The 22,272-nt window shown below is 48.8% G+C and overlaps 2 protein-coding genes across 3 annotated transcripts in view; one reads left to right on the plus strand and one right to left on the minus strand.

Annotated features, from left to right (window-relative positions):
* SF3A2 (splicing factor 3a subunit 2) overlaps positions 1-79 on the minus strand; it is a 58,283-nt gene extending 58,204 nt beyond the window's left edge. The window contains exon 1 of the mRNA XM_075352586.1: positions 4-79. The gene's annotated coding sequence lies outside the window, so the exon portion shown is untranslated. The remainder of the gene's footprint in view (positions 1-3) is intronic.
* Positions 75-19,977, plus strand: PLEKHJ1 (pleckstrin homology domain containing J1). 2 transcript variants are annotated; one of them, XM_075352588.1, is made up of 6 exons: positions 75-333; positions 10,924-10,991; positions 14,315-14,381; positions 14,619-14,709; positions 16,532-16,595; positions 16,665-19,977. In XM_075352588.1, exons 1-6 carry the CDS (start codon positions 240-242, stop codon positions 16,728-16,730), a joined length of 450 nt encoding a protein of 149 aa, XP_075208703.1. In that variant the 5' UTR covers positions 75-239; the 3' UTR covers positions 16,731-19,977. The 2 variants fall into 2 exon arrangements, with proteins under 2 accessions (XP_075208703.1, XP_075208702.1); XM_075352587.1 differs by lacking the exon at positions 75-333 and adding an exon at positions 3,839-3,869.
* Positions 19,978-22,272: the final 2,295 nt, after the last annotated feature.

Below are 22,272 nucleotides of genomic sequence, written 5' to 3' on the forward strand. Positions count from 1 at the left end.
CACCTCCTCACTTTCGTGGCTCCCTCGCTCCCCCCGGAAGTGTGGCTGATCAAACCGGATATGACGTCTCCTGACATAACTTTATTCCGCCGAACAGAACGTACACATCCGGCTCCAGGCGCTGCCCAGCGTGAAATGTGAATATGGGCGGCAGCAGGTGAAAGTGTGTGCAGTCGGGTGCTCGGTGTCGGGGCGGTCCTGGGTTCATTCGTCAGAAGCCCCCGGGCCATGTTGTCGGGATGCGCTACAACGAGAAGGAGCTGCTGTCCCTGTCCAGGCAGAGAGCGGAGCAGGCGGCGGAGCTGCAGATGCGGGGCCCTAAGAAAGGCAGCGGTGAGTACCGGAAGAGGGCTGCCCATACTGTCAGGCAGAGAGCGGAGCTGCAGATGCGGGGCCCTAAGAAAGGCAGCGGTGAGTACCGGGAGAGGGCTGCCCATACTGTCAGGCAGAGAGCGGAGCTGCAGATGCGGGGCCCTAAGAAAGGCTGCGGTGAGTACCGGGAGAGGGCTGCCCATACTGTCAGGCAGAGAGCGGAGCAGGCGGCGGAGCTGCAGATGCGGGGCCCTAAGAAAGGCAGCGGTGAGTACCGGGAGAGGGCTGCCCATAGTGCCAGGCAGAGAGCGGAGCTGCAGATGCGGGGCCCTAAGAAAGGCAGCGGTGAGTACCGGGAGAGGGCTGCCCATACTGCCAGGCAGAGAGCGGAGCTGCAGATGCGGGGCCCTAAGAAAGGCAGCGGTGAGTACCGGGAGAGGGCTGCCCATACTGCCAGGCAGAGAGCGGAGCTGCAGATGCGGGGCCCTAAGAAAGGCTGCGGTGAGTACCGGGAGAGGGCTGCCCATACTGTCAGGCAGAGAGCGGAGCTGCAGATGCGGGGCCCTAAGAAAGGCAGCGGTGAGTAGCGGGAGAGGGCTGCCCATACTGTCAGGCAGAGAGCGGAGCTGCAGATGCGGGGCCCTAAGAAAGGCTGCGGTGAGTACCGGGAGAGGGCTGCCCATACTGTCAGGCAGAGAGCGGAGCTGCAGATGCGGGGCCCTAAGAAAGGCTGCGGTGAGTACCGGGAGAGGGCTGCCCATACTGCCAGGCAGAGAGCGGAGCTGCAGATGCGGGGCCCTAAGAAAGGCTGCGGTGAGTACCGGGAGAGGGCTGCCCATACTGCCAGGCAGAGAGCGGAGCTGCAGATGCGGGGCCCTAAGAAAGGCAGCGGTGAGTACCGGGAGAGGGCTGCCCATAGTGCCAGGCAGAGAGCGGAGCTGCAGATGCGGGGCCCTAAGAAAGGCAGCGGTGAGTACCGGGAGAGGGCTGCCCATACTGCCAGGCAGAGAGCGGAGCTGCAGATGCGGGGCCCTAAGAAAGGCTGCGGTGAGTACCGGGAGAGGGCTGCCCATACTGTCAGGCAGAGAGCGGAGCTGCAGATGCGGGGCCCTAAGAAAGGCAGCGGTGAGTAGCGGGAGAGGGCTGCCCATACTGTCAGGCAGAGAGCGGAGCTGCAGATGCGGGGCCCTAAGAAAGGCAGCGGTGAGTAGCGGGAGAGGGCTGCCCATACTGTCAGGCAGAGAGCGGAGCTGCAGATGCGGGGCCCTAAGAAAGGCTGCGGTGAGTACCGGGAGAGGGCTGCCCATACTGTCAGGCAGAGAGCGGAGCTGCAGATGCGGGGCCCTAAGAAAGGCTGCGGTGAGTACCGGGAGAGGGCTGCCCATACTGTCAGGCAGAGAGCGGAGCTGCAGATGCGGGGCCCTAAGAAAGGCTGCGGTGAGTACCGGGAGAGGGCTGCCCATAGTGCCAGGCAGAGAGCGGAGCTGCAGATGCGGGGCCCTAAGAGGCAGCGGTGAGTACCGGGAGAGGGCTGCCCATACCGTCAGGCAGAGAGCGGAGCTGCAGATGCGGGGCCCTAAGAGGCAGCGGTGAGTACCGGGAGAGGGCTGCCCATACCGTCAGGCAGAGAGCGGAGCTGCAGATGCGGGGCCCTAAGAAAGGCAGCGGTGAGTACCGGGAGAGGGCTGCCCATACTGTCAGGCAGAGAGCGGAGCTGCAGATGCGGGCCCTAAGAAAGGCAGCGGTGAGTACCAGGAGAGGGCTGCCCATACTGTCAGGCAGAGAGCGGAGCTGCAGATGCGGGCCCTAAGAAAGGCAGCGGTGAGTACCAGGAGAGGGCTGCCCATACTGTCAGGCAGAGAGCGGAGCTGCAGATGCGGGCCCTTAGAAAGGCAGCGGTGAATACCAGGAGAGGGCTGCCCATACTGTCAGGCAGAGAGCGGAGCTGCAGATGCGGGCCCTAAGAAAGGCAGCGGTGAGTACCAAGAGAGGGCTGCCCATACTGTCAGGCAGAGAGCAAAGCTGCAGATGCGGGGCCCTAAGAAAGGCTGCGGTGAGTACCGGGAGAGGGCTGCCCATAGTGCCAGGCAGAGAGCGGAGCTGCAGATGCGGGGCCCTAAGAAAGGCTGCGGTGAGTACCTGGAGAGGGCTGCCCATACTGCCAGGCAGAGAGCGGAGCTGCAGATGCGGGGCCCTAAGAAAGGCAGCGGTGAGTACCAGGAGAGGGCTGCCCATACTGTCAGGCAGAGAGCGGAGCTGCAGATGCGAGGCCCTAAGAAAGGCAGCGGTGAGTACCAGGAGAGGGCTGCCCATACTGTCAGGCAGAGAGCGGAGCAGGCGGCGGAGCTGCAGATGCGGGGCCCTAAGAAAGGCAGCGGTGAGTACCAGGAGAGGGCTGCCCATACTGTCAGGCAGAGAGCGGAGCTGCAGATGCGAGGCCCTAAGAAAGGCAGCGGTGAGTACCAGGAGAGGGCTGCCCATACTGTCAGGCAGAGAGCGGAGCTGCAGATGCGAGGCCCTAAGAAAGGCAGCGGTGAGTACCAGGAGAGGGCTGCCCATACTGTCAGGCAGAGAGCGGAGCAGGCGGCGGAGCTGCAGATGCGGGGCCCTAAGAAAGGCAGCGGTGAGTACCAGGAGAGGGCTGCCCATACTATCAGGCAGAGAGCGGAGCTGCAGATGCGGGGCCCTAAGAAAGGCAGCGGTGAGTACCAGGAGAGGGCTGCCCATACTGCCAGGCAGAGAGCGGAGCTGCAGATGCGGGGCCCTAAGAAAGGCAGCGGTGAGTACCGGGAGAGGGCTGCCCATACTGCCAGGCAGAGAGCGGAGCTGCAGATGCGGGGCCCTAAGAAAGGCAGCGGTGAGTACCGGGAGAGGGCTGCCCATACTGCCAGGCAGAGAGCGGAGCTGCAGATGCGGGGCCCTAAGAAAGGCAGCGGTGAGTACCGGGAGAGGGCTGCCCATACTGCCAGGCAGAGAGCGGAGCTGCAGATGCGGGGCCCTAAGAAAGGCAGCGGTGAGTACCAGGAGAGGGCTGCCCATACTGTCAGGCAGAGAGCGGAGCTGCAGATGCGGGCCCTTAGAAAGGCAGCGGTGAATACCAGGAGAGGGCTGCCCATACTGTCAGGCAGAGAGCGGAGCTGCAGATGCGGGGCCCTAAGAAAGGCTGCGGTGAGTACCTGGAGAGGGCTGCCCATAGTGCCAGGCAGAGAGCGGAGCTGCAGATGCGGGGCCCTAAGAAAGGCTGCGGTGAGTACCTGGAGAGGGCTGCCCATACTGCCAGGCAGAGAGCGGAGCTGCAGATGCGGGGCCCTAAGAAAGGCAGCGGTGAGTACCGGGAGAGGGCTGCCCATACTGCCAGGCAGAGAGCGGAGCTGCAGATGCGGGGCCCTAAGAAAGGCAGCGGTGAGTACCGGGAGAGGGCTGCCCATACTGTCAGGCAGAGAGCGGAGCTGCAGATGCGGGCCCTTAGAAAGGCAGCGGTGAATACCGGGAGAGGGCTGCCCATACTGTCAGGCAGAGAGCGGAGCTGCAGATGCGGGGCCCTAAGAAAGGCAGCGGTGAGTACCGGGAGAGGGCTGCCCATACTGTCAGGCAGAGAGCGGAGCTGCAGATGCGGGCCCTTAGAAAGGCAGCGGTGAATACCGGGAGAGGGCTGCCCATACTGTCAGGCAGAGAGCGGAGCTGCAGATGCGGGCCCTAAGAAAGGCAGCGGTGAGTACCAAGAGAGGGCTGCCCATACTGTCAGGCAGAGAGCGGAGCTGCAGATGCGGGCCCTAAGAAAGGCAGCGGTGAGTACCGGGAGAGGGCTGCCCATACTGTCAGGCAGAGAGCGGAGCTGCAGATGTGGGGCCCTAAGAAAGGCAGCGGTGAGTACCTGGAGCGGGCCAGGACGTCGTCTCCACCCCTCCCGTGGGGGCACAGCTGTCCGTCATGTAGTGCCTATGCCCCTACTGCAGGTCACACATGATCATTGCACAGTCCCCAGAGGTGCAGTGGCAGCCACTGACTACAAACTGTAGAGCTGTGTGCCCCATCAGCTGATCAACAAGGAGCCAGACCCCTACCTCCAGGGATAGACCATTACAGGGGACATTGTGATGGGCGGCGTCACACTAACATCGGATGTGATATTCTAGTGACTCTTGGCTCAGTCTCTGCTGTCAGCGTGAGACAAGTGTTATACTGTGATCGGATTCCATCAAGTGAGTAGAAGATGAAGAGGTTAATTTCTGCATTGTCTGCGTATATCGCACTGCAGTCTGTCACGCGCACCCATAGACTAATATTAGGCTACTTTCACATTACAGTCGTTTCAGATCCGTCGTTTTTTTAGCTGTCAACGGACGCAACGGATGTGTTATTTCACAGGAATCCTGTGAAATAACTGATCCATTACATCCATTGTGCGTCCGTTTTGCGACGGCTCCGTCATGATCCGTTTGTTTTTGGGACAGCCCAATGGGAGTGCCAGACATCTTGGTGACATATTACTGTGTTTTCATAGGCCATCTGTGACAGTCTGGAGAGAAAGGGGCAGCATAAATGTTGTTATAGCTAAAATTGTGTGTGGATTATTCCTATCTGGAGCCTTGCAATGTGATCGTGTACATACTGGGCATGCTCAGTAGCAAATGACGGAATATAGCACTGGATTCCGTCGTGCGACAGATTACGGCGGAATCCTGCACCACAGACAACCATTTATACCTCTTGACGGATTGCAATGGAATCCTGCGCAGTGAGGTTTTTTTTGTTTTTTTTTATGCTCCATAAGGCTAGTTTCACACTTGCGTTGAAAGGTATCAGCTGCATTGTGTTGTGTGACGGATGCAACGGATGCTGCAAAACAACGGAATCCGTTTTTGATTTTTTTTTTTTTATACAGTTTTACCGGTGGCAGACTATTGTGAATGATCAGCTGATCGCTCCCTGCAGCCGGCCGCCGGGTGATCAGCTGAGCGCTGTCACTTGCCGGCGCCCGGGCATGCGGGCGGGCGCTCAGCTGAACGTTCGGCCACCGCAAGCCAAAATAAAGTTTGTGATTTTTTTTTAAAAAAAAAGAGCATGCGCAGTGAAATCCAGAGGATTCCGCTGCTCAAAACAATGTTACATGCTGCGTTCTTCCCGCTGGGCGGAAGCAACGGAGCGTCACCCAGCGGAAGCAACGCAGGTCGTTTTGGTACAATCCGTCATCCATACAAGTCTATGGGAAGCAGCGGAATCCGTTAACGGATTCCGCTGTTTTCCAAAAGGACGGATTGTAACGGAAGGAAAACAACGCAAGTGTGAAAGTACCCTAAAACATTAGTGTCAGTTCCTTTCGCCCGACAGTCAGTGAATCCACGACTGAGCCATCGCACGGCGCATGCAACGCAAGGCCATCAATCGCAATCCGTCGTTAATGCAAGTCTATGCAAAAAAACCTGAATCCTGCAAAATATTTTGCAGGCTACCGTATTTTTTCAAGGCAATGGATTGTGACTGATGGAAAAAGACTGAAGTGTGAAATTCGAGATACGCTGTTATTCGCATCATGTTGCCGTTTTTCTCTCAGGCTGATTCTGCATGAGGAAAAAAAATTGCAGATGTGATCTGCACCATCAACTAACATTGGTCATAGTGGAACGCAAAAGCAAAATCACTGCATGCTGTCATTGGCAGCGCACCAATACAAGTCTATGGGTGCATGTGAATTATTATACTGTGCTGATGCCATCTGAGTGCAGTGTGATACATGCAGAGGCAGACAATGGAGAGATTAATCCCTCCATCTCCGCACCTGTGATCTGATCACCATATAATGACACTCGGCTCACGCTCACAGCAGAGCCTAAAGCTGGGTTCACACTAAACGACAGCGACAACGACGTCGCTGTTACGTCACCATTTTCGGTGACGTAACAGCGACCTTGTAAGTCGCTGTTATGATCGCTGCTTAGCTGTCAAACACAGCAGAAGCAGCGATCATAACGTCGCTGTGCTACATGTTCAGAGAGCAGGGAACCGCGCTTAGCGCTGGCTCCTTGCTCTCCTACAGTACACATCGGGTTAATTAACCCGATGTGTGCTGCAGCTACATGTCACAGTTCAGAGAGCAGGGAGCCGCGCGCACTGCTTAGCGCTGGCTCCTTGCTCTCCTTGCTACAGTATACATCGGGTTAATTACCTGATGTGTACTGCAGCCACATGTCACAGTGCAGGAGCCGGCACTGGCAGCAAGAGCGGAGGCTGGTAACCAGCGTAAACATCGGGTAACCAGGGAAAGGTCTTCCCTTGGTTACCCGATGTTTACGCTGGTTACAGCTTACCGCAGCTGCCAGTGCCGGCTCCTGATCGCTTCATTTCGTCGCTCTCTCGCTGTCACACACAGCGATGTGTGTGTCACAGCGGGAGAGTGACGACCAAAAAATGAAGCTGGACATTCAGCAACGACCGGCGACCTCACAGCAGGGGCCAGGTCGTTGCTGGATGTCACACACAGCGACAGCGACGGGACGTCGCTGCAACGTCACAGAAAATGGTGACGTAGCAGCGACGTCGTTGTCGTTGTCGCTGTGTGTGACACCAGCTTTAGCCAAGGGTCAATTAGCATCCGATGCTAGTGTGACGCCGACCTTAGGCTCTACTGTGAGCGTGAGCCGAGTGTTATTATATTGTGATCAGATCACAGCTGCGGAGAAGATGGAGGGATTAATCTCTCCATTGTCTGTCTCTACATGTATCGCACTGCACTCAGATGGCATTAGTGCAGTATAATAATTCACATGCACCCATAGACTTTTATTGGTGCGTGAGCTGAGATACGCTCTCCAAACGTGACATGGCATCCACTATCTATCTAAAAGTCAAATGGCGCTCCTCCTCTTCCAAGCCCTGCAATGCACCCAAACAATAGGTTTCCACCACACATGGGGTATCGTACTCAGGAGAAATTGCACAAAGTCTAATTTCCCTTTTCTGCTGTTACCCCCGTGAAAATGCAAACTTTGGGGCTAATGTAACATTTGTGGCGAAAAAGTAAAATTTTCATTTTTTTCCTTACACATTGCTTTTGTTTCTATGAAGGGAATCTGTCAGCAGGTTCTTGCTACCCCATCTGGGAGCTGCATAATGTAGGCAAAGACATCCCAAATCCAATGATGTATTCCTTAGATTACTGGGTGCAGCCATTCTGACACAATTAACATTTTTAGATTATGTAGCAGAGCTGATAGAGCTGTCCCACCCACACCAGGCTCTGGTGTGTACATTCAGTGAGCTGTCAATCAGAGGGGGGAGCTTGTCATACTGTCCTGCAAGTGACTTTGTAGTTGGAGCAATGATAAGGGTCCTGCTGTTTAAACAAATAGCTTCAGCTTACATAGCAAAAACCTGCTGACCGAATACCTTTAATAAACTTCTTGGATGTGGTTTTGAGCAGTGTGAGGGGTGCTGTATTTAGAATTATTTGCCTTTTTGGGTACTGATAAACTTTTAATCCTTCTAACTTCCTAACAAAAAAAAATGTGCTGAAAAAATGGTGTTGATGTAAAGTAGACATGTGGGAAATGTTATTAACTATTTTATGTGACATATTTCTCTAGTTTAACGACCCCTTCATCAGTAATGTCACGGTAATCGCCGCCAGCTGCTGCGGTTAGCCAGTGGTGATCCTTGCACATTTCTGCTGATTTGAACAGCAGACATGTGGGCTAACAAGTGGATCTGCGATCCACCCACGCCTGCCTGGCACTTAGATCGCGCTGTCCAAATGTGTCAGCATGATTTAAATGGCTGCAGCGGGGATTGCGCTGTTCCCTACCACCATTGGAGGCCTTGTGTCGTGATCACGGTGAGCCAATGGTTGCCATGGTAACTCGGGGTCATGTGATAACACCTGACGCTAGCATGACCTGTGCGAGCCGACAGAGCAGCGGCTGTAGCAAGAAAACTGCATTTCTGCTGATTAGAGCTTTGCAGCTATGATCAACAGCAATGAACAAGCGATCAGACGCTGCAGTGATAGTCCTCCTAGGGGGATTAGTAAAATGAATAAAAAAGTTTTTAAAAATACGGAAAAATAAAAAACCTAAAAGTTCAAATCACCCCATTGAAAATAAGTTATAAAAATACATATTTGGTAATGTCGTGTTCAGAAATGTGCAATCTATGAATATATAAAATCAATTACCATATTTTTCGCTTTAGAAGATAAAATTTGAGGGAAAAGAGAATTTTTTTTTTTTTTTTTCAATGTTAAATGGGGTACGTCTTATAATTCCAGTGTCCGTCTAACAAATCATCTAGGGTATATGTCCCTCATAGCCCCCCATGCTAAAATTAGCCCCCTTAATTTGGATATGGCCCCCTTATATTGAATATAGCCCCCTTGTGCTGGCACACGTCTCCTATGGATGGCACACGTCCCCCTGTGTTGCCCATGGCCCCCTATGCATGGCACACGTCCCCCTGTGTTTGGTATGGCCCCCATGCTGCTGCCCATAGTAAAATAAAAAGTCTTTCCTTACCTTCTCCATCGCTGTCCTCCCGGTGTCTCCCTCCGTGCTCCTGCACTTCCTGGTTCTCGGTGCCGGTCATGTGATCGGCACAGCAGAGTGACATCATCTCTGCGTGCCTGATCACAGCTGCAGCAGGGAGACCGGGGAGACACTGGAGATCAGCGCTGGAGGAGGTAAGTAAAGCTTTATTATTTTAGGATGGACAGCAGCATGGGGGCCATATTTAACACAGGGGGGCATGTGCCATCAAAGGGGGGTGCAGAGACATATAACATGCGCCGCTCCATCAGCCCATCACCGCGGTGTGGTTTCAGCACCACGATGAACAGCAGCAGTGCATATTATATGAGCGAGAGCAGTAGATCGCTCGCTGCCTCCTGCAGCCTTCTCCTGCCTCAGCCCCCAGCACTGCTCCAGTGCTGCCCCCACCTCCCCTGGACCCTGCAGTATATAATCTGTATTTTCGGATTATAAGACGCACCCCCTACTTTCCCCCAAAATTTGGGGGAACAAAAGTGCATCTTATAATGCGAAAATACGGTAATCTAATCGGTAAATGGCGTAGCGCTAAAAAAAAGCGAAAATTACATTTTTTTTTGGGTCGCCACAACATTTTTTTTAAAAAGCAATAACAGGCGTTCAAAACGTAGCGTCTGCACAAATATGGATTAATTAAGAATGTCAGCTTAAGATGCAAAAAATAAGCCGTCACTGAGCCCAAGGTCCCGAAAAATAAGAACGCTATGGGTGTCTAAAAATGGCGACAAAAGCTCAATTCTTTTTTTGGACAAACTTCTGATTGTTTTAACCCCTTAGATAAAAGTATTCATGTTTGGTGTCTATGAACTCGCACCGACCTGAGGCATCATGACGACATATCAGTTTTTCCATATAGTGAATAAAATATCTCAAAAACAATCGTGCACTTGGACGTCTTTTTGCACTTGGAATTTTTTCCCGTTTTCCAGTACAATATGGTAAAATTAATTGTTTAATTCAAAAGTATAACTTCTCCTGAAAAAAAGTAATCCTTCATATGGCAAGATTGGTGGAAAAATAAAAATGTTATGGCTTTCAGAAGAAAGGGAGCAAAAATGGAATATTGCTGGGGGCTGAAGGGCATAAAACATGTTGCCAAATTACCGATATTTTCACACACACACGCAAAAAACACCATTATAAATGTTACCACTGACATGAAGTCCAATGTCACAAAAGCCATCTCAGAATCACCGGGATCCATTGAAGCATTTTCGAGTTATAACCTCATAAAGTGACTCTGGTCAGGAAAGTGAAAACAGGCTAGGAGGTGAAGGGGTTAAAGAGGATTTGCCACTTGTCCTAATGTTTGTTTTTATTAGTAACATTGTGGAATCTTTTCCTGGAGGACTTTGTTTAGCAGTTGCTATTCCACCTGGAAATGTATACATGTTGACAACTACAGTGTGTCTGTGCGCTCTTGCTACTGATTAGGTATGGCGAGACTGTCGGGACGCCCCACATTTGGTTAATTAGGCTGTGTGCCCACGATCAGGATTAGTAGCGTTTTGGACTCTGTATTTTCCTTGCATCCAATATGCTGCGTTGTACAGTACAAGCACAGTGGATGGATTTATAGCAAGCTCCTGCCCACTGTACTTCTTTTTTATGCTTTCTAAGCAACAGCATGTCAATTTTATGCTGTTGAGACATGAGTATTTTCAGCGGGAAGAACTCAGTGAAAATGCACTGTGCCCGGAAGCCTGATCGTGGGCACGGGCAGTGCGTTCTGCAGCAGAGGACACTAGCATCTCCGCAAGAGGAAAGATGCTCCATCTACATCACAGCGTCTCCTGATACATTTCTAGTAGGAATAGCAGGGTTGTAAGCTCGTGTTGCATTGTTCTTTGTTTCAGGCTTGTGCTTTTCAGGTACGTTACCCTTTAATCAAATGCTGATAGAGGCTTATGTATTGCTATAAGTCTGGTACATTGTGTTTTGCACAGCTTCTAATAATTAAGACTAAGCATGCATCAGTCCAGGTCTGCCTCTTCTGCCTGGCCAGTTATTTCCCCACCTGCAGACTGAATAATATTAGTATTTCTTTTTGCTGAAACAGATTCTTTTCTTTCAGTACTGAAAAAGCGTCTGGTGAAATTGGTTGTGAATTTTCTGTTTTACTTCCGGGCAGACGAGGAGGAGGTGGGTAAATGGAGTCAACTACTTTCTCCTATTTCGTGTCTTTTCTCTTACCTGCACATTTCTTTGACATCGAAGAGCTGACGGAGCATCTTTTATTGCCACATATTCATTTACTGAGATTCTTAAGGTGGTGTCACCATTTTCTGTGACGTTGCAGCGACGTCCCGTCGCTGTCGCTGTGTGTGACATCCAGCAACGAGCTGGCCCCTGCTGTGAGGTCGCCGGTCGTTGCTGAATGTCCTGCTTAATTTTTTCGTCGTCGCTCTCCCGCTGTGAAGCACAGATCACTGTGTGTGACAGCGAGAGAGCGACGAAATGAAGCGAGCAGGGAGCAGGAGCCGGCGTCTGGCAGCTGCGGAAAGCTGTAACCACTGTAAACATCGGGTAACCAAGGGAAGACCTTTCCCTGGTTACCCGATATTTACCTTTGTTACCAGCCTCCGCCGCTCTTGCTGCCAGTGCCGGCTCCTGCTCTGTGCACATGTAGCTGCAGTACGCATCGGGTAATTAACCCTATGTGTACTGTATCTAGGAGAGCAAGGAGCCAGCGCTAAGCAGTGTGCGCGGCTCCCTGCTCTCTGCACTGTGACATGCAGCTGCAGTACACATCGGGTTAATTAACCCTATGTGTACTGTAGCTAGGAGAGCAGGGAGCCAGCGCTAAGAAGTGTGCGCGGCTCCCTGCTCTCTGCACTGTGACATGTAGCTGCAGTACGCATCGGGTAATTAACCCTATGTGTACTGTATCTAGGAGAGCAAGGAGCCAGCGCTAAGCAGTGTGCGCGGCTCCCTGCTCTCTGCACATGTAGCGACGTTATGATCGCTGCTGCGTCTGCTGTGTTTGACAGCTAAGCAGCGATCATAACAGCGACTTACAAGGTCGCTGTTACGTCACAGAAAATGGTGACGTAACAGCGACGTCGTTGTCGCTATGTGTGAACCCAGCTTAAGGCTCTGATTCATCACGACCAGTATTTTTCATACCGATCTTCATGAGGAGGCGTCTTGGAGTCAGAGGCATTGATTAAAAAGTGCATGCCTCTTAATGAATCAGATGTGTCTGAAAAGTGGCATGTGCCTTTTGTGTGCCTCCTAATCAGTCTTGCTCTAGTCAGTGATCTCCAGCATAAGGAATCTCCACTGCTTGTCGTGAATTAGACAAGCTGTACCTTCACATCCCCATCCAGCCTATTTTGGTACAGTGGGCAAAATTGTTGGGAAAGCATCAAGTCTAAAAAAAATAAATTGCGTAACTCCACGTTGCGCACAAATTTTTCGGTTTTCCAAAATTATTTATTAGAATTTTCATCTAATTAATTTCATATGTGGCCTCAGTGTTTTTAGCGTTACTCTAAAGTAGAGGTTCCCAACCTTTCTGACCTTGAGAGCCACATTCATCTTTAAAGGGAACCTGTCAGCAGAAATGTCCCCTAAAACCTAACAGATTCCCCCTCTGCAGCTCCTGGGCTGCATTCTATAAAGGTCCCTGTTATGATTGTGCCCACTTTCTGACCGAAAAAAAGTGTTTATAAAGTTGTACCTTTTTGGCTTCTGATTCTGTAAATCTGTCACGGGGGCGGGCAGCCTGATGGCCGTTATTCTGCCCCCTGGTCCTGTATGCCGCCCCCATCGCTGATTTCAATACTTCTGGACGCCGCCCACTGCTCCAGCCATCCCCGCGCATGCCCAGTGCCCATCTCTCGGGGATGAGCACTGTGCCCAGCGTCACGTGCACGCAGGGTTAAGATTATGGGCGGTGCTGTGATGTTTATTCCTAAGCAACCGCCCATAATCGCGGGACCGCGCTTTCGGTGTAGTCACTGCTCCGCGCTCTTCCCATCTATTTCCTGCCTCGGGGCAAGATGGGAAGGAGGCGAAGTGAGGTCAGCAGCAGCGCGCTTGCGCAGAAAGAAGCAGGCCGAGGGGGAAAGCGCGGTCCCGCGATTATGGGCGGTTGCTTAGGAATAAACATCACAGCACCGCCCATAATCTTAACCCTGCGTGCACGTCACCAGCGGTGACGCTGGGCACAGTGCTCATCCCCGAGAGATGGGCACTGGGCATGCGCGGGGATGGCTGGAGCAGTGGGCGGCGTCCAGAAGTATTGAAATCAGCGATGGGGGCGGCATACAGGACCAGGGGGCAGAATAACGGCCATCAGGCAGCCCGCCCCCGTGACAGATTTACAGAATCAGAAGCCAAAAAGGTACAACTTTATAAACACTTTTTTTCGGTCAGAAAGTGGGCACAATCATAACAGGGACCTTTATAGAATGCAGCCCAGGAGCTGCAGAGGGGGAATCTGTTAGGTTTTAGGGGACATTTCTGCTGACAGGTTCCCTTTAAAACGGGGTCCCAAGCCACATTTCAGGTCAGAGAGGGTTGCGAGCCACATCAAGCTCCCCTCACAGTAGTGATACCCAGAGCACCCATTACGGTATAACAGTCAAAGCTTCTCCACAGAAATCACCACTCCGAGGCAGTATACCAAGATCCGGAGGTTCCTATCTTACCCCAATTCAGATCTGCTCTTCTGTATGGGGCTGCTCACAAAGTCACCACCTGCTCCTCATAGCTGTTTGCTAGACCTGGTGCATATGGACCAAGCTGGCAGACAGCCGAGAGCCACATGTGACTCCTGAGCCACAGATTGGGGACCTCTTCCCTGAAGGAATACCATAGGGAATGCTGATACTTTGATATGCCGATTTAAGAGCCTGAGTGGTGAGTGACACAGGGCATCTGTCGCTGTAGTCCTTCTGATTTCTGTGCTGTACACTAAGCCCAGGGCTGTAGATCATGTGCTGAGTGTTCCTATAAGGCCTAAGGCACACGGCAAGAAAAACAGTGCGAGTGGAGTGCGATAAAACATCGCATTCCCCTCGGACCAATCCTAGCCTGTGTGACAGCGCACATGAGCGATTATTTTCTCAGCCCTAATCGGACTGAGAAAACAATCGCAGCATGCTGCGATTGTAAGCAGAGACTCTTTCTCTCGCATCCATTCAAGTGAATGGGGCGAGAGAAAAATCGCACTGCACTCGCGGTACACCGGTGTACTGCTAGTGCAGTGCGAGAATGGCAATAGCCGGCTATGGAGGAGAGAGGGAGAGAAATCCCTCCCACCCCTCCTGAGAGCCCCCCGCAGCTGAGGTCTGCTCGCAGGGTCGGACCTCAGTTGCAAGGACACACGCATGACACTCAGCTCTGCTGTACTGCCAGCACGAGCCGAGTGTCATGCAAGTGGATCGCAGTAGTCCCCATGTGGCCCCAGCCTAACATGTAATATCCTCACTCAGAAGAGATGTTTCTTCTTTCTACAGCCCATTGGAGCACTGCTTTTAGAACACTGTATAGTGAAGAAGGAAGAGGAGAAAAGCTTCTTAATATGTGAGTACTGCATTGTTTTCATGCTAACCATTGATATTAGGCTGCCAAATGGGTGTATTGCTTCCACAGAGGACAATATTGATAAGGTTATAAATTATCTATTTGTTCCTAAAACTATGTCGCAGAAGTTAGGGTTCAGTCAGACTGTCCGCATAGTCACTGTTCTGTGTATAACCATCTTCAGCTTTTTCCTTTATGATTAGTTTGCTTACTACTTCCAAATGTCTTGCTCTCCAGCCTTCATCGATGAGCCAGACAGAAAGTACACTTTTGAATGCAGCAGTCAGGAACAGCGCGACGAATGGGTAGAAGCACTGACTAATGCCAGGTGAGCACTGAATTGGTGGAAGAACTAGAAAAACCTATTAGGCCACATACACATGTAGAGTATTTGGTGATTTATGTATTTTACCTCAGTATTAGAGTTGAGCGAGTACCTAACTACTTGTACTCGCTATACTCATGAGTACTGTCTATACTGGCGTATTCGTTCCGAATAACGTGTGCAATGCAAGTCATTGGGGAAAATTCGCAATGTAACGAGTAACCCGAATGCCATACTATTCGCTACTTGCACGAATAGTGCAGCATTTGGGTTACTTGTTGCTTTGCGAGTATTCCCCATTGACTTGCATTGCAGATGCTATTCGGAATGAATACACGAGTATTAGACAGCACTCATTATGAGTATAGTGAGTACAAATAGTTAGGTACTCGCTCAACTCTGTATTTGTAGCCAAGACCAGGAATGGGTGAATAATACAGAAGTGGTGATGTGTTTCTATTATAGTTTTCCTATGATTGTCCCTCTCCTGGTTATGGCTACAAATACTGAGGTAAAACACTCACCAAATACTGAATGTGTGAACGTGGCTTTAGCTGAATTAAAATAGCTACTGTTAACACTAAAGTTCCTATTTTAATGTAGCTCATAGAGTGTAAGCTTGTGAACAGGGCACGCACTCCTCTTGGTATCTATTGCATTGTTACTCTAATGTCGGATATTGTCTGTACCTGTCCTCTCTGAATTGTGAAGTTCTGCGGAATATGTGGGCGCTATTGAAATACAAATTATTAACCTTAACTTATACATAAAAGAACATATTTCTTGTGATGTTACCCTAAATTGACATCCAATTTATAATTAGCGGTTAGAAAAAGTGATTGTCTTTACCACTGACTACCCAAGAGCTTCTGTGGAGGGTTTAGGCAGAACTATAAAAAGTTTGAAAGCAAAAAAAAAACAAACTAATTTACACCTATTGGTAATCGGTAATTCAGTTTCCAGTAGTCTCTCAGGACTGCACCACAGGAGGAGTTAATCCCCTTGACCTATACAGGGACAGGATCACAGAGCGGTTAAGGCTTCTCCGCACCTCCACCCTCCGGTGTTTTTAAAGTACTTACAGAAGGATGGATACCAACGATTTATACAAACAAATAGCAACTCATCTGCAAGATAAACTGTAAGGGGAGGGAAATAAGGGTGCTGTCCTGAGGGACTACTGGAAACTGAATTGCCGGTAGGTGTAATTCGTATTTTCCAGGAAGTCCCTCCAGACAGCACCATAGGCGCAGTACCAAAGTAATATCTCAGGGCGGGTACAGAAGCCTTAAGAAAACAAGTCCTGGGCAAGAACTAGGTTAGACATATTAATGGACAGTAGGATATATCTGAAAGTATACACTACAGTTCAGCTGTTTAGGGCAACTTGGATATTTCTTTATTTTTTAAAGAAAAGCACTTTTTTTTTTTCTTTTTTTTTTTTTCTTTCAATGAAGCTAACATTAAATTAACCAGAAATGCCCTCTATACATTGTTAATGTGGTAAATGACTATTCTAGCTGCAAGTGGCATAATACTCTGACGCCGCGTTTTCAGCAGTGACCTGGGGGTCAGATGTGTCCAGGCATTTTCCCCATGCTGTTTCAATCCAAATCAGCAATTTTAGGACCTCCCCAGCCCTCCTCGTACGCTTGTACATTAGTGTCTTGTGCACATAATGTGCTTTATTCTTCAGCGTTTGGGTACAGTACTAATATGGCATCGGCACTGCAGACAAACTGACAATACAATTGTGCTAAAATAAACTGTATATTTTGAAATTGTTTGAAACTGATGTTTTCCGGAACGTGTGTTGTTATTCCAGCTACGAGTTCATGAGGAAAAGTCTCCTGTTTTATAGGAATGAAATTCTGAAGATTAGTGGGAAGGTGAGTGCAGGGGGGTGACTGACCAGTACTTTCTGTCTGATGAGATACTTACATGGCTTCTGCGTGCAGGACCCTTTGGAGCAGTATGGGATATCTGAAGAATCACGATTTCAGCTGGAGCCCTCAAGCATCTGACATCTATTTTTCTTTTATTGAAGCTACTCTGCTTTCTGTTAGCCCAGACTGTACATCATGGATAAACAATCTGTAATGGACTATGACAGCATGCCTCAAACTGGATGATCACTAGCCCACGCTTGATGCAGAAACTAATAATTCCAGAATGAAGGACTGGGCAAATCCATTCATATCAGATGTGAATATTTTCAGTTGGTTTCATCCCTTTTCTTGCACTTACTAGCCTTTTACATTTTTGAATGATTTTTTTGTTTTTTTTTGGGGGGGGGGGTCTTTAATTTAAAGATGCATGTTACTCCTCTATTTCTAGGGTTTTGTCTACAGGCACTGACATTATTACTACTGATGGCTGAATATTAATATTGCTCACTACACCCCACTGATTACTTTCTTGAGCGGTGTAGTTTCCAGAATGGGTTCCCATGTGGGGGGTTTCTGCTCTTCAAGTGTGACATGGCGTTTGCAATCTATTCCAGCCAAAATGGTGCTCTAAAATTCAAATTGTGGTCTTACCCCTCAGAGCCGTGCCGTGCGTTCAGACTGTAGTTTTACATATGAGATACCTGTGTACTCGGGAGAAATTGTACTATACATTTTTTCCTTTTCACCTTGTTAAAAGGAAAAATTTGAGGTTAAAGTAACATTTTGTAGGTTCAATTTAATTTTTTTTTTTCATTTCCACGGTGTAAGAAATATCATTGCGAACAATATCAATTTCGAGTTACATGGATATTGATGATATCTAGAAATATTGACAACACCAATATCAAACAATAAGAATATCACTACGTAGATTTTAGGGGAGGGTTAGTAAAAAAAGCACACATACAAAAGTGTAAAAAAATTATATCCCAAACCAAATGAGCAGCACGACGTATAAATACATGAATAACATCAGCACTGTATCACAAGACGACACATGCATTCTTTTAGCTTATGGTCACTTCATAGTTACAAGAAAGGAATCCTTCACAAAGTGCCTTTGGGTTATTGGTGTGGCCCTCATCTCATTGGAATGTCCTCTCCTTAGTATGGCCTACCTCCTTCAGGGACCCATCCCTCAATTGCAATTCACAATGCAAAGGACTGAAGGGAAGGAGCGCCATATTGGAGTTCAGATTTAGTTGGAATGGTTTGGGGGTGACATGTCACATTAGCAGAGCCCTTGACATGCCACAAAAGCAGCCCCCCCATAAATGACCCCAATATACATAGTACACCCCTCAATTTATCTATGGAGATGCAGTGAGCATATTGACACCACAGATCTGTAACTGAAATGTACACCATTGGGCATTGAACAAACAATAATAATTTAAAAAAAAAAAACACAACACAAAAACTTTGCTAAAATGTTCTTTTAGCCAAGTGTTTAATTTTTATAAGGGCTAATAATAAAAAAAATTGGACAAGTTGGTTGTGTAATTTTTACTGAGTGCGCCAATATCCTCTGTGTAATCGGAAACTAGTTATGAGGTACAGTACAAAGGCTGAAAAGGGAAGGGGCTTCAGAATTTGCTGCAATGGTTTGCGGATGCCATGTCACTTTGGCAGAGCCCCTGAGGTGCCGGAGCAGCAGAGATCCCCCATAAGTGATACGTGATGTTACAAACTGCACCCCTCAATGAATTTACCTAGGAGTACAGTGAGCATATTGACACCACAGGTGTGTTCCAAAATGTTATACTATTGTGCGGTGAAGAAAAAAGAATTATGTTTTTACAACTAAAATTGTGTTTTAACCCCAGATTTTCAATTTTTAACAGGTGATTAGGTAACAAAAAATAAAGCCCCATAATGTGTTAAGCTTTCTCCTGAACGTGGCAATATGTCAAATGACTGTGCAGTACTGTTAGGCCACACGACAGTGCTCAGGAGGAAAGGAGTACCCTACAACTTTTGGAACGCTGATTTTCCTAGAATAGATAGCAGACGCCATTTGCCGAGCCCCTAAATGCCAGAACAGCAGAACCTCCCTCAAGTGACCACATATTGGAAATTACACCCCTCTCAGAATTAAGCTATGGGTGTAATGATGATCTTGTCTCTGGGAAAACACCCATGTAGCCAAATGCAGTGAATATTGCAGAATTAAAAATTGCAAATAAGTCCTTGTAATGCCCAGTACATTGCAGAGCCTGTACACTGTGCCAAACTTGTGCTTCTGCAGGCACACACCCCAATATGTTAAGCAGGCTTCCTTACTAGAACAATGTCAAACATGTGGACGGTATTGTGCTGTGAAGGGAAAGTGGCATCTGGATTTGGAAGTGTAGACTTAGCTGTATTTCTTTTTTGGGGGAGCTATACTGTTTTTCAAGAGCCTTTGTGCTTTTAGTAACTTGGTAGTCCCCTATCTTTCTATTAATAGATGATGGACCTAAGTGGGAACTTAGTATTTTGTTTTTTTTTGTTTTTTTGTGGGTTGAGTTGAAGATATATTGTTAGATTCAGAGTCTATTTGACCATGCTGCTCTCAGATGAGCAAAAACCTGCTGACAGATTCCCTTTAACTAGTGTCAGTTTTATAGTTCAGGTTGTTACAGACGCAGCGATACCAAAGATGTGTACTGGTTTTGGGTTGTTTTTTTTTTTTTTTTTTTTTTTTTTTTGATTTTACATAAATATACATTTTTTTTTTTTTTTTTACTTCGTCCCAAAATGGAACATTAACGTTTATTACACTGATTGCTGGTATATATTGCAATGCATTATAGATTATACCTATCAGTGCTGCACTAACAAGTCTTTTAGACCATGCTCTTGGCATGGTCTAACAGACTTGCCATAGATAGCTGACCTGGAGGTTGTCATGACGACCTTGGGGTCCCATGGAACAATTGGGCCCCCATATTATCATCAAGGGTCCTGATCAAGTGGGAAAAGGAGTGAACTCCCTCTGCCAAGCCCCCTAAATGCTGTTATTGATTGTGGAATTTAGGTGATTAAACAGCCAGGGGCGGTGCACGGACCATCCCTGGCTGTGACAGCCAGAGCTTTGCTGTAACTTACCGTATTTTTCGGACTATAAGACGCACCGGACCATAAGACGCACCCTGGTTTTAGAGGAGGAAAATAGGAAAATTAAAATTTAAAGCAAAAAATGTGGTCATGACACACTTATGGGGCAAGGATCTGCTCCTGACACTGTTATGGGTGTAATGTCCCCAAATTCTCTGCTAAGGTACCCCATCCTGGTAATTATCCTCCTGTCTTGTATATGCTCCCCATCCTGCTATATGCTCCCCATCCTGCTATATGCTCCCATCCATCTTACTATATGGCCCCATCCTGCTATATGGCATGTATCCTGTATCACACATAGAAATAAACGTTTATACTCACCTTTCCTCGCTCCATGCAGCATTGCTCCTCCCCCTGAATGTGGCGGCAGTAGCGCTGCTGATCTGTGTGGAGCCGTCACTGTTCCCTGCAGCATCGCTCGTCCTGCTGTCTGCCGGTCAGCTGACCTGCGTGACTAGCGGCACGCACAGCGATGACGTCATCTCTGTGCTCACCGCTCGTGACACAGATCAGCTGGCCGGCAGACAGGAGGAGATCGCGGTGCTGCAGGGGAACGGTGACGGGTGAGTGTACCGTACTTATTCACTGCCCCCCGCGCTGATGATGATGCGCGGGGGGGCAGTGAATACAGCCACACATGATCCCTCCAGGCTGTATTTGCCAGGGGTGATCACGGCCGGCTGTTTAATATGCGCACCCCCCCGCCCATCATTCCGCCCACCTGTTAGCGCTGGCTTCAGTGCTGAGAGATAATGGGTGGGATGATGGGTGTGCATATGTAATGAGCGGGCCCACGTGGTCACAGCAGGCGCTGCTACAGCCTGCTTGTGCCGCCGATGACCCGCTCCACTGCAGCACCCTCATTCCCGGCCGCAGCCCTATATGCAGACCATAAGACCCCAACATTTGGGGCAAAAAAAGTGCGTCTTATGGTCCGAAAAATACGGTATACGGTGCTCCCAGTGGCAATCTTGTGGGTACAGCTCCTGTGCCTGCTTGATCGCCATGACTTAAATTTACGTCACTTTGCGGGAACCCCTTCTCAGCCAAGATATTAGTGTTAGTTCCTGAAGGGGTTATGAATAGTGTTGAGCGAGTACCTAACTATTTATACTCGCTATACTCATAAAGAGTACTAACTAATACTCTCGTATTAATTCTGATAGTGTGTACAATTCAAGTCAATGAGGAAAAACTCGCAATGTAATGAGTAACCCGAATGCCGTACTATTTGTGCGAGTAGTGAATAGTGCGGAATTGGGGTTACTCGTTACATTGTGAGTTTTCCCCATTGACTTGCATTGTACACACTATTCGGAATGAATATGCGAGTATTAGACAGTACTTGTTAGGAGTATAGAGTACAAATAGTTAGGTACTCGCTCAACTCTAGTTATGATACTGTAAACAAGCCCTTTTACAAATTGACCAAAGACCTAACATTTAGCTGTAGAATACAAACTGCTCAACGTTATAAAATTCTGTGAGGCACCTGTGGGTTCAAGGTGTTAGCACCCCTACTTCCGGGGAGGGGGGGTTCCACTGATTGGGGCACATCAGGGGCTTTTCAAACTAAGCATGGTGTTTGTGATTTATTCCAGCCAATTTTACATACCATATGTCAAATGGCGCACCTTCCCTTGCAAGCCCTGCCATGAACTTCAACAGTAGTTTTCTACCACATAAATCAGTGGACTCAAGAATTAGCACAAAAATTGTATGGTCCATTGTCTATTGTTACACTAGAGAAAATGAAGAAGAATTGGGGTTAAAACATTTCTGTGGGAAAAATCTACATTTTAATTTTTTCCTTCCACTTTGCTTTAATTCTTGAATGTGGTTTTGAGCGCTTTAAGGGGTGCAGTTTTTAAACTCTTGTCATTTTGGGAATTTTCCATCACATAGGCCCCTTAAAGTCATTTCAGATGGGATTTGGTCCCCTAAAAAATGGTTTTGTAAATTTTGTTGGAAAAATTAGAATTGTTGATAAATTTTTTACCCTGCTAACTTTATAACAACAAAAAATTCTTTTTCAGAAATGATGCTGATGTAAAGTAGATATGTGGAAATTATTTATTAAAGATTGTATGTATGTAAAGGATAAATGGGGTATACGGCAGAAGAGATCCAGCAAATGTAAGTTATAACTACCGTGTTTCCCCGAAAGTAGGACCCCCCCGAACGTAAGGCAGGGTGGGGGTTTCGGGGGGGTCCGCCAATGTAGGGCACCCCCCGATTGTAAGGCAGGGTAGCGGGGGGGGCCGGGGAATGTAAGGCCGCCTATGGGTGGTGGTCGCGGCGTAATGTAAGGCCGCATATGGGTGGGGGTCCCTGGGGAAAGTACAGGAACTTACCGCTGCCGCTGTTCCCTCGCTCCATCCAGGCCTTCTCCAGTCTCGTGCCACCCGTGGTCCGCCTCCGGTGAATGGCCCCCGCAAGGCTCCCTGCTGGCCATCAGCTCGAGCTGTGATTGGCCAGTCAGCCGGCTCGCAGCTGATTGGCCCTCAGCTCGAGC

Source organism: Anomaloglossus baeobatrachus, chromosome 1 (assembly GCF_048569485.1).
Source record: "Anomaloglossus baeobatrachus isolate aAnoBae1 chromosome 1, aAnoBae1.hap1, whole genome shotgun sequence".
Lineage (NCBI taxonomy): Eukaryota > Metazoa > Chordata > Amphibia > Anura > Aromobatidae > Anomaloglossus > Anomaloglossus baeobatrachus.

Coding starts and splice junctions, on each gene's coding strand:
- PLEKHJ1 (XM_075352588.1), top strand. CDS start 240: ATGCGCTACAACGAGAAGGAGCTGCTGTCCCTGTCCAGGCAGAGAGCG. Junction 14,382..14,618: donor GGAGAAAAGCTTCTTAATAT/GTGAGTACTGCA, acceptor CTTGCTCTCCAG/CCTTCATCGATGAGCCAGAC. Junction 16,596..16,664: donor TTCTGAAGATTAGTGGGAAG/GTGAGTGCAGGG, acceptor TTCTGCGTGCAG/GACCCTTTGGAGCAGTATGG.